Source organism: Oncorhynchus mykiss, chromosome 2 (assembly GCF_013265735.2).
Source record: "Oncorhynchus mykiss isolate Arlee chromosome 2, USDA_OmykA_1.1, whole genome shotgun sequence".
Taxonomy (NCBI): Eukaryota; Metazoa; Chordata; class Actinopteri; order Salmoniformes; family Salmonidae; genus Oncorhynchus; species Oncorhynchus mykiss.
The window spans coordinates 3,185,099-3,197,500 of record NC_048566.1 but is presented as its reverse complement, the minus strand read 5'-3'; the positions used below and the strand labels follow the sequence as shown (position 1 = coordinate 3,197,500).

Sequence of the window (12,402 nt, the reverse complement as noted above, 5' to 3'; positions counted from 1 at the left end):
CCACTGCAAATCTACCAAGACCTGGCCGTCCCTCTAAACTTTCAGCTCATACAAGGAGAAGACTGATCAGAGATGCAGCCAAGAGGCCCATGATCACTCTGGATGAACTGCAGAGATCTACAGCTGAGGTGGGAGACTCTGTCCATAGGACAACAATCAGTCGTATATTGCACAAATCTGGCCTTTATGGAAGAGTGGCAAGAAGAAAGCCATTTCTTAAAGATATCCATAAAAAGTGTTGTTTAAAGTTTGCCACAAGCCACCTGGGAGACACACCAAACATGTGGAAGAAGGTGCTCTGGTCAGATGAAACCAAAATTGAACTTTTTGGCAACAATGCAAAACGTTATGTTTGGCGTAAAAGCAACACAGCTCATCACCCTGAACACACCATGCCCACTGTCAAACATGGTGGTGGCAGCATCATGGTTTGGGCCTGCTTTTCTTCAGCAGGGACAGGGAAGATGGTTAAAATTGATGGGAAGATGGATGGAGCCAAATACAGGACCATTCTGGAAGAAAACCTGATGGAGTCTGCAACAGACCTGAGACTGGGACGGAGATTTGTCTTCCAACAAGACAATGATCCAAAATATAAAGCAAAATCTACAATGGAATGGTTCAAAAATAAGCATATCCAGGTGTTAGAATGGCCAAGTCAAAGTCCAGACCTGAATCCAATCGAGAATCTGTGGAAAGAACTGAAAACTGCTTTTCACAAATGCTCTCCATCCAACCTCACTGAGCTCAAGCTGTTTTGCAAGGAGGAATGGGAAAAAATGTCAGTCTCTCGATGTGCAAAACTGATAGAGACATACCCCAAGCGACTTACAGCTGTAATCGCAGCAAAAGGTGGCGCTACAAAGTATTAACTTAAGGGGGCTGAATAATTTTGCACGCCCAATTTTTCAGTTTTTGATTTGTTAAAAAAGTTTGAAATATCCAATAAATGTCGTTCCACTTCATGATTGTGTCCCACTTGTTGTTGATTCTTCACAAAAAAATACAGTTTTATATCTTTATGTTTGAAGCCTGAAATGTGGCAAAAGGTTGCAAAGTTCAAGGGGGCCAAATACTTTCGCAAGGCACTGTAGGTCTGACACAGTTTGGGTCTGGAGTGTCTTCCCCTTTGAAGAGGGGGATGACCGCGGCAGCTTTTCAATCTTTGGGGATCTCAGACGACACGTAAGAGAGGTTGAACAGGCTAGTAATGGGGGTTGCATCAATTTCGGCTAATAATTTTAGAAAGAGGGGGTCCAGATTGTCTAGCCCGGCTGATTTGTAGGGATCCAGATTTTGCAGCTCTTTCAGAACATCAGCTGTCTGGATTTGGGTGATGGAGAAGCGGGGGGGATTGAGCAAGTAGCTGCAGGGGGTGCTGAGATGTTGGCAGGGTATTGGTAGTAGCTGCAGGGGGTGCTGAGATGTTGACAGGGTAGGGGTAGTAGCTGCAGGGGGTGCTGAGATGTTGGCAGAGTAGGGGCAGTAGCTGCAGGGGGTTCTGAGATGTTGGCAGGGTAGGGGTAGTAGCTGCAGGGGGTGCTGAGATGTTGGCAGGGTAGGGGCAGTAGCTGCAGGGGGTGCTGAGATGTTGGTAGGGTAGGGGTAGTAGCTGCAGGGGGTGCTGAGATGTTGGCAGAGTAGGGGCAGTAGCTGCAGGGGGTTCTGAGATGTTGGCAGGGTAGGGGTAGTAGCTGCAGGGGGTGCTGAGATGTTGGCAGGGTAGGGGCAGTAGCTGCAGGGGGTGCTGAGATGTTGGCAGGGTAGGGGTAGTAGCTGCAGGGGGTGCTGAGATGTTAGCAGGGTAGGGGCAGTATCTGCAGGGGTTGCTCATCTAGACATTCTACTGTATCTACTAACACAGTATCACCATATCTACATACCAGACCCCTCATCTAGACATTCTACTGTATCTACCAACACAGTATCATCATATCTACATACCAGACCCCTCATCTAGACATTCTACTGTATCTACCAACACAGTATCATCATATCTACATACCAGACCCCTCATCTAGACATTCTACTGTATCTACCAACACACAGTATCATCATATCTACATACCAGACCCCTCATCTAGACATTCTACTGTATCTACTAACACAGTATCATCATATCTACATACCAGACCCCTCATCTAGACATTCTACTGTATCTGCTAACACAGTATCATCATATCTACATACCAGACCCCTCATCTAGACATTCTACTGTATCTACCAACACAGTATCATATCTACATACCAGACCCCTCATCTAGACATTCTACTGTATCTACTAACACAGTATCACCATATCTACATACCAGACCCCTCATCTAGACATTCTACTGTATCTACTAACACAGTATCATCATATCTACATACCAGACCCCTCATCTAGACATTCTACTGTATCTACCAACACACACATCATATCTACATACCAGACCCCTCAACTAGACATTCTACTGTATCTACTAACACAGTATCATCATATCTACATACCAGACCCCTCATCTAGACATTCTACTGTATCTACTAACACAGTATCATCATATCTACATACCAGACCCCTCATCTAGACATTCTACTGTATCTACTAACACAGTATCATCATATCTACATACCAGACCCCTCATCTAGACATTCTACTGTATCTACTAACACAGTATCATCATATCTACATACCAGACCCCTCATCTAGACATTCTACTGTATCTACTAACACAGTATCATCATATCTACATACCAGACCCCTCATCTAGACATTCTACTGTATCTACTAACACAGTATCATCATATCTACATACCAGACCCCTCATCTAGATTGTACTGTACTGTATCTTCTACTGTATCAGTGGCTCCCCGATGTCTCTACAGGGCTCTCTGTTGATCTTCCTCACAGAAGGGAGGAGAAGGAGGAGGAGGAGGAGGAAATGTTTTTAACATCCATGACTTTTCACTGAACCATCTGGGGAGTTGATGCTCTTCTCTCCCAGTTATTATCATGTAGATGGGTTGTAGAAGTGATTTAGCTGGTGTTATGAGTTCACATTCTTCTGGAGGCAGGAGGAGCTGGCAACAGTTCTGTAATTACATTCTAGCCTGTGATGTGGGGGCTGAGAGAGGCTCAGTAGCTGTCTCGGACACAGGAACTTTTGATACGACGAAGGGCATTAAGCACCTGGTCATCGTCTTCATCTCTCCACCGCTGATTCATAACAGAACAATTATAAAACATCTCTGAGGAGAGAGAGAGATACCTCACCTCTTATGACATCAGACTCTGAGGAGAGAGAGAAATACCTCACCTCTTATGAGAGATCTCTATGGGTCACGATGTCATCCAGTTAGCTTTTACTCCCTCTCTCATCTCTTTCCTTCCTGTCTTCTCCCTCCCTCCCTCCCTCCCTCCCTCCCTCCCTCCCTCCCTCCCTCCCTCCCTCCCTACAGTACCTTCATCCATTCCTCCCTCCCTCTCTCCCTCCCTCCCTCTCTCCCTCTCTCCCTCTCTCTCTAGCTTCCTCTCTCCCTCTCTCCCTCCCTAGCTCCCTCCCTCCCTCCCTACAGTACCTTCATCCCTCCCTCCCTCCCTACAGTACCTCCCTCCCTCCCTCCCGGGTGTAGTGATAGATATCAGAGTCTAGAGTTATGTTGTAACAGGTCATAATGGCTGAAATTGGTTTCTGTCTTGTTATATTGATAAGGGAGAAAGGGGTCAGGTTCTGGTATCTGTCTTGTTATATTGATAAGGGAGAAAGGGGTCAGGTTCTGGTATCTGTCTTGTTATATTGATAAGGGAGAAAGGGGTCAGGTTCTGGTATCTGTCTTGTTATATTGATAAGGGAGAAAGGGGTCAGGTTCTGTAATGTCTTGTTATATTGATGAGGGAGAAAGGGGTCAGGTTCTGGTATCTGTCTTGTTATATTGATAAGGGAGAAAGGGGTCAGGTTCTATAATGTCTTGTTATATTGATAAGGGAGAAAGGGGTCAGGTTCTGGTATCTGTCTTGTTATATTGATATGGGAGAAAGGGGTCAGGTTCTGTAATGTCTTGTTATATTGATAAGGGAGAAAGGGGTCAGGTTCTGGTATCTGTGTTGTTATATTGATAAGGGAGAAAGGGGTCAGGTTCTGGTATCTGTCTTGTTATATTGATAAGGGAGAAAGGGGTCAGGTTCTGGTATCTGTCTTGTTATATTGATATGGGAGAAAGGGGTCAGGTTCTGGTATCTGTCTTGTTATATTGATGAGGGAGAAAGGGGTCAGGTTCTGTAATGTCTTGTTATATTGATAAGGGAGAAAGGGGTCAGGTTCTGTAATGTCTTGTTATATTGATGAGGGAGAAAGGGGTCAGGTTCTGGTATCTGTCTTGTTATATTGATAAGGGAGAAAGGGGTCAGGTTCTGGTATCTGTCTTGTTATATTGATAAGGGAGAAAGGGGTCAGGTTCTGGTATCTGTCTTGTTATATTGATAAGGGAGAAAGGGGTCAGGTTCTGGTATCTGTCTTGTTATATTGATGAGGGAGAAAGGAGTCAGGTTCTGGTATCTGTCTTGTTATATTGATAAGGGAGAAAGGGGTCAGGTTCTGTAATGTCTTGTTATATTGATAAGGGAGAAAGGGGTCAGGTTCTGTAATGTCTTGTTATATTTATGAGGGAGAAAGGGGTCAGGTTCTGGTATCTGTCTTGTTATATTGATAAGGGAGAAAGGGGTCAGGTTCTGTAATGTCTTGTTATATTTATGAGGGAGAAAGGGGTCAGGTTCTGGTATCTGTCTTGTTATATTGATAATGGAGACAGGGGTCAGGTTCTGTAATGTCTTGTTATATTTATGAGGGAGAAAGGGGTCAGGTTCTGGTATCTGTCTTGTTATATTGATAAGGGAGAAAGGGGTCAGGTTCTGGTTTCTGTCTTGTTATATTGATAAGGGAGAAAGGGGTCAGGTTCTGGTATCTGTCTTGTTATATTGATGAGGGAGAAAGGAGTCAGGTTCTGTAATGTCTTGTTATATTTATGAGGGAGAAAGGGGTCAGGTTCTGGTATCTGTCTTGTTATATTGATAAGGGAGAAAGGGGTCAGGTTCTGGTTTCTGTCTTGTTATATTGATAAGGGAGAAAGGGGTCAGGTTCTGGTATCTGTCTTGTTATATTGATAAGGGAGAAAGGGGTCAGGTTCTGTAATGTCTTGTTATATTTATGAGGGAGAAAGGGGTCAGGTTCTGGTATCTGTCTTGTTATATTGATAATGGAGACAGGGGTCATGTTCTGTAATTTCTTGTTATATTTATGAGGGAGAAAGGGGTCAGGTTCTGGTATCTGTCTTGTTATATTGATAATGGAGACAGGGGTCAGGTTCTGTAATGTCTTGTTATATTTATGAGGGAGAAAGGGGTCAGGTTCTGGTATCTGTCTTGTTATATTGATAAGGGATTAAGGGGTCAGGTTCTGGTATCTGTCTTGTTATATTGATAAGGGAGAAAGGGGTCAGGTTCTGTAATGTCTTGTTATATTGATAAGGGAGAAAGGGGTCAGGTTCTATAATGTCTTGTTATATTGATAAGGGAGAAAGGGGTCAGGTTCTGTAATGTCTTGTTATATTGATATGGGAGAAAGGGGTCAGGTTCTGGTATCTGTGTTGTTATATTGATGAGGGAGAAAGGGGTCAGGTTCTGGTATCTGTCTTGTTATATTGATGAGGGAGAAAGGGGTCAGGTTCTGGTTTCTGTCTTGTTATATTGATAAGGGAGAAAGGGGTCAGGTTCTGGTATCTGTCTTGTTATATTGATAAGGGAGAAAGGGGTCAGGTTCTGTAATGTCTTGTTATATTGACATTTTTACACTAGGTAGTGTGGACCTAAACATCTTCCCACATTATACTCTAGGTAGTGGGGACCTAAACATCTCCCCACATTATACTCTAGGTAGTGTGGACCTAAACATCTCCCCACATTATACTCTAGGTAGTGTGGATCTAAACATCTCCCCACATTATTCTCTAGGTAGTGTGGACCTAAACATCTCCCCACATTATACTCTAGGTAGTGTGGACCTAAACATCTCCCCACATTATACTCTAGGTAGTGTGGACCTAAACATCTCCCCACATTATACTCTAGGTAGTGTGGACCTAAACATCTCCCCACATTATACTCTAGGTAGTGTGAACCTAAACATCTCCCCACATTATACTCTAGGTAGTGTGGATCTAGCGTTACTAATACATATAACATTAGCTAGCCTATATCATTACTAATACATATAACATTATCTAGCCTATATCATTACTAATACATATAGCATTATCTAGCCTATAGCATTACTAATACATACAGCATTAGCTAGCCTATATCATTACTAATACATACAGCATTATCTAGCCTATAGCATCACTAATACAAAGAGCATTATCTAGCCTATAGCATTACCAATTCATACAGCATTATCTAGCCTATAGCATTACTAATACATCGAGCATTATCTTACCTATATCATTATCTAGCCTATAGCATTACTAATACATACAACATTATCTAGCCTATAGCATTAGCTTGCATATAGCATTACTAATACATAGAGCATTATCTAGCCTATAACATTACTAATACATAGAGCATTATCTTACCTATATCATTATCCAGCCTATAGCATTACTAATACATACAGCATTATCTAGCCTATATCATTACTAATACAGAGCATTATCTTGCCTATATCATTACTAATACATAGATTATTATCTAGCCTATAGCATTACTAATACATACAGCATTATCTAGCCTATATCATTACTAATACATAGCATTATCTTGCCTATAGCATTACTAATACATACAGCATTATCTAGCATATAGCATTACTAATACATTTATAATTATCTTGCCTATATCATTATCTAGCCTATATCATTACTAATACATATAACATTAGCTAGCCCATATCATTACTAATACATACAGCATTATCTAGCCTATTGCATTACTAATACATACAGCATTATCTAGCCTATAGCATTATCTAGCCTATAGCATTACTAATACATACAGCATTATCTAGCCTATAGCATTACTAAAGCTACCTCCAGTTTGTGGGGTTAGTCTGCTTTAGGCAGGATAAGCTGCTATTGAGAAGTGTGCTGAAATAATTATCTCATTAGGAAAAGCAGGCTCCTAATGTCCATAAAGTGTTTAAATGTTAGCTTTTTTTAGTCCCTTAAATTCATATTTTTATATATATATATATTTACACCCACGATACAGAATACCAGAGACCCTTCTTCCTATCAGTTTACGCATCTCACCTGCTCTGCAACGATCGTTGCATTTTTCAAATGATTTTAATTACATGCTGTTGAAAAGAGAGATCGTTAAAAACGCCGCGATTTAATGAAAGGCATCTTTCCATTTGTCATTGTGAGGAGCTCTGTCCTTCTTACCGTGAGATTGTCTGAATGAGAGATTGAGCCAGACAAATAACTCCATCCCTCTGTTTCTCTACTCCTCCATTTCTCCGTTTCTCTACTCCTCCATCCCTCCATTTCTCTACTCCTCCATTTCTCTACTCCTCCATTTCTCTAATCCTCCATTTCTCTACTCCTCCATTTCTCTAATCCTCCATTTCTCTAATCCTCCATTTCTCTACTCCTCCATCCCTCCATTTCTCTACTCCTCCATCCCTCCATTTCTCTACTCCTCCATTCCTCCATTTCTCTACTCCTCCATCCCTCTACTCCTCCATTTCTCTACTCCTCCATTTCTCTACTCCTCCATCCCTCTACTCCTCCATTTCTCTACTCCTCCATTTCTCTACTCCTCCATTTCTCTACTCCTCCATTTCTCTCCTCCTCCATCCCTCCATTTCTCTACTCCTCCATTTCTCTACTCCTCCATTTCTCTACTCCTCCATTTCTCTACTCCTCCATTTCTCTACTCCTCCATCCCTCCATTTCTCTACTCCTCCATCCCTCCATTTCTCTACTCCTCCATCCCTCCATTTCTCTACTCCTCCATTCCTCCATCCCTCTACTCCTCCATTTCTCTACTCCTCCATTTCTCTACTCCTCCATCCCTCCATTTCTCTCCTCCTCCATCCCTCCATTTCTCTACTCCTCCATCCCTCCATTTCTCTACTCCTCCATTTCTCTACTCCTCCATCCCTCCATTTCTCTACTCCTCCATCCCTCCATTTCTCTACTCCTCCATTTCTCTACTCCTCCATTTCTCTACTCCTCCATTTCTCTACTCCTCCATCCCTCCATTTCTCTACTCCTCCATCCCTCCATTTCTCTACTCCTCCATTTCTCTACTCCTCCATTTCTCTACTCCTCCATCCCTCCATTTCTCTACTCCATTTCTCTACTCCTCCATTTCTCTACTCCTCCATTTCTCTACTCCTCCATCCCTCCATTTCTCTACTCCTCCATCCCTCCATTTCTCTACTCCATTTCTCTACTCCTCCATTTCTCTACTCCTCCATTTCTCTACTCCTCCATTTCTCTACTCCTCCATTTCTCTACTCCTCCATTTCTCTACTCCATTTCTCTACTCCTCCATCCCTCCATTTCTCTACTCCTCCATTTCTCTACTCCTCCATTTCTCTACTCCTCCATTCCTCCTCGGTGTTCTGACTAGTATTTGTGTGTGTTATGTGTGAAGGTCACTCGGTGTCCTGACTAGTATTTATGTGTGTTATGTGTGAAGGTCACTCGGTGTCCTGACTAGTATTTGTGTGTGTTGTGTGTGTGAAGGTCACTCGGTGTCCTGACTAGTATTTGTGTGTGTTGTGTGTGAAGGTCACTCGGTGCGTCTGCTGGGTCAGAAGAAGGACAACGGGAAGCGTCTTGGTGGAGCCAGACTGGATCTGCCCAAGATTAGAAAGAACCCTCTGATAGAGATCATTTCAATCAATACAGGGTAAGCTGCTGTTTTCAACCAGGGGAAACACGCACACACTCACACACACACTCGCACACACACTCGCACACACACTCGCACACACACTCGCACACACACACACACACACAGGTAACAAATGGGGGGGAGGCCAGAGGTGCCTGGCTGGCCTCCTCACTCAGACCGGTGCCTGGCTGGCCTCCTCACTCAGACCGGTGCCTGGCTGGCCTCCTCACTCAGACCGGTGCCTGGCTGGCCTCCTCACTCAGACCGGTGCCTGGCTGGCCTCCTCGCTCAGACCGGTGCCTGGCTGGCCTCCTCGCTCAGACCGGTGCCTGGCTGGCCTCCTCGCTCAGACCGGTGCCTGGCCGGCCTCTGTTTATTGAATGGTACTGTTGCCCAATACCTACGTGACCTACCGACCTGACTGGTCAGTTTCCAGGCCAACCAGTAAAACTGTTGTCTCAGGTTAACTGATGTGGTCTCAATACATTGTTAAGGTCTGAGGAGATGAGAGAGATGAGAGACACCGTTACGACCCTGCACCTCTATGACCCTGCACCTCTACGACCCTGCACCGTTACGACCCTGCACCGTTACGACCCTGCACCGTTACGACCCTGCACCTCTACGACCCTGCACCGTTACGACCCTGCACCGTTACGACCCTGCACCGTTACGACCCTGCACCGTTACGACCCTGCACCGTTACGAACCTGCACCGTTACGACCCTGCACCGTTACGACCCTGCACCGTTACGACCCTGCACCGTTACGACCCTGTACCGTTACGACTCTGTACCGTTACGTTACGACCCTGTACCGTTAAGCCCCTGCACCGTTAAGCCCCTGCACCGTTAAGCCCCTGCACCGTTAAGCCCCTGCACCGTTACGACCCTGCACCGTTAAGCCCCTGCACCGTTACGACCCTGCACCGTTACGACCCTGCACCGTTACGACCCTGCACCGTTACGACCCTGCACCGTTACGACCCTGCACCGTTACGACCCTGCACCGTTACGACCCTGCACCGTTACGACCCTGCACCGTTACGACCCTGCACCGTTACGACCCTGCACCGTTAAGCCCCTGCACCGTTAAGCCCCTGCACCGTTACGACCCTGCACCGTTACGACCCTGCACCGTTACGACCCTGCACCGTTAAGCCCCTGCACCGTTAAGCCCCTGCACCGTTAAGCCCCTGCACCGTTACGACCCTGCACCGTTACGACCCTGCACCGTTACGACCCTGCACCGTTACTACCCTGCACCGTTACGACCCTGCACCGTTACGACCCTGCACCGTTACGACCCTGCACCGTTAAGCCCCTGCACCGTTACGACCCTGCACCGTTACGACCCTGCACCGTTACGACCCTGCACCGTTACGACCCTGTACCGTTACGACTCTGTACCGTACCGTTAAGCCCCTGCACCGTTAAGCCCCTGCACCGTTAAGCCCCTGCACCGTTAAGCCCCTGCACCGTTAAGCCCCTGCACCGTTAAGCCCCTGCACCGTTAAGACCCTGCACCGTTACGACCCTGCACCGTTACGACCCTGCACCGTTACGACCCTGCACCGTTACGACCCTGCACCGTTACGACCCTGCACCGTTACGACCCTGCACCGTTACGACCCTGCACCGTTACGACCCTGCACCGTTACGACCCTGCACCGTTAAGCCCCTGCACCGTTACGACCCTGCACCTGGCTAAGTGTTCTCCCCACCACAACCCTGGCTAAGTGTTCTCCCCACCATTACCTTGGCTAAGTGTTCTCCCCATCATTACCCTGGCTAAGTGTTCTCCCCATCATAACCATGGCTAAGTGTTCTCCCCACCATAACCCTGGCTAAGTGTTCTCCCCACCATAACCCTGGCTAAGTGTTCTCCCCACCATAACCCTGGCTAAGTGTTCTCCCCACCATAACCCTGGCTAAGTGTTCTCCCCACCATAACCCTGGCTAAGTGTTCTCCCCACCATAACCCTGGCTAAGTGTTCTCCCCACCATAACCCTGGCTAAGTGTTCTCCCCACCGTAACCCTGGCTAAGTGTTCTCCCCACCGTAACCCTGGCTAAGTGTTACCCCCACCGTAACCCTGGCTAAGTGTTCTCCCCATCGTAACCCTGGCTAAGTGTTCTCCCCATCGTAACCCTGGCTAAGTGTTCTCCCCATCGTAACCCTGGCTAAGTGTTCTCCCCATCGTAACCCTGGCTAAGTGTTCTCCCCATCATAACCCTGGCTAAGTGTTCTCCCCATCATAACCCTGGCTAAGTGTTCTCCCCATCATAACCCTGGCTAAGTGTTCTCCCCATCATAACCCTGGCTAAGTGTTCTCCCCATCATAACCCTGGCTAAGTGTTCTCCCCATCATAACCCTGGCTAAGTGTTCTCCCCATCATAACCCTGGCTAAGTGTTCTCCCCATCATAACCCTGGCTAAGTGTCATTCATCTCATGAAACCTTGATGTGGTTTTGTGTTTGAATACTGAGGAACCTCATTAGGGTTTTTATACAGACCTTCTGACCCAGTAGTACACACATCCATCTGCAAAACTCTCACACAGTCCTGTATAACTAACCTTGTGGGGACGCACAATTCAGTCCCATTCAAGATCCTGTTTACCTTAACCTTAACCCGAAATCTAAACGTAACATTAACCCGAAATCTAAACCTAACCTTAACCCGAAATCTAAACCTAACCTTAACCCGAAATCTAAACCTAACCTTAACCCGAAATCTAAACCTAACCCGAAATCTAAACCTAACCTTAACCCGAAATCTAAACCTAACCCGAAATATAAACCTAACCCGAAATCTAAACGTAACCTTAACCCGAAATCGAAACCTAACCTTAACCCGAAATCTAAACCTAACCCGAAATCTAAACCTAACCTTAACCCGAAATCTAAACCTAACCGTAACCCGAAATCTAAACCTAACCGTAACCCGAAATCTAAACCTAACCTTATCCCGAAATCTAAACCTAACCTTAACCCGAAATCTAAACCTAACCGTAACCCGAAATCTAAACCTAACCCGAAATCTAAACCTAACCTTAACCCGAAATCTAAACCTAACCCGAAATCTAAACCTAACCTTAACCCGAAATCTAAACCTAACCCGAAATATAAACCTAACCCGAAATCTAAACCTAACCTTAACCCGAAATCTAAACCTAACCCGAAATCTAAACCTAACCTTAACCCGAAATCTAAACCTAACCTTAACCCGAAATCTAAACCTAACCGTAACCCGAAATCTAAACCTAACCCGAAATCTAAACCTAACCTTAACCCGGAATCCCCTATAAATAGCATTTGACCTTGTGGTCCCCACAAGTATAGTTAAACACGCACACACACACACACACACACACACACACACACACACACACACACACACACACACACCACAGATTACGTGAGATTGATGCAAGGAAAAGCCCAGAGGGGTACAGAAGGTGTTTTGATGTTTCCAGAGGAGGAAGCAACCAGGGGCCCCCATGACAGCGCTGCGCTGCC

General features: G+C 45.5%; 1 protein-coding gene across 2 annotated transcripts in view; it reads left to right on the top strand.

Moving 5' to 3' along the window:
* cdkal1 (CDK5 regulatory subunit associated protein 1-like 1) overlaps nt 1-12,402 on the top strand; it is a 746,123-nt gene that overhangs the window by 193,512 nt on the left and 540,209 nt on the right. For both annotated transcript variants that reach the window (XM_036935217.1, XM_036935222.1), the window contains exon 7: nt 8,776-8,896. In XM_036935217.1, the coding sequence (XP_036791112.1) occupies nt 8,776-8,896 (121 nt within the window). The remainder of the gene's footprint in view (nt 1-8,775; nt 8,897-12,402) is intronic.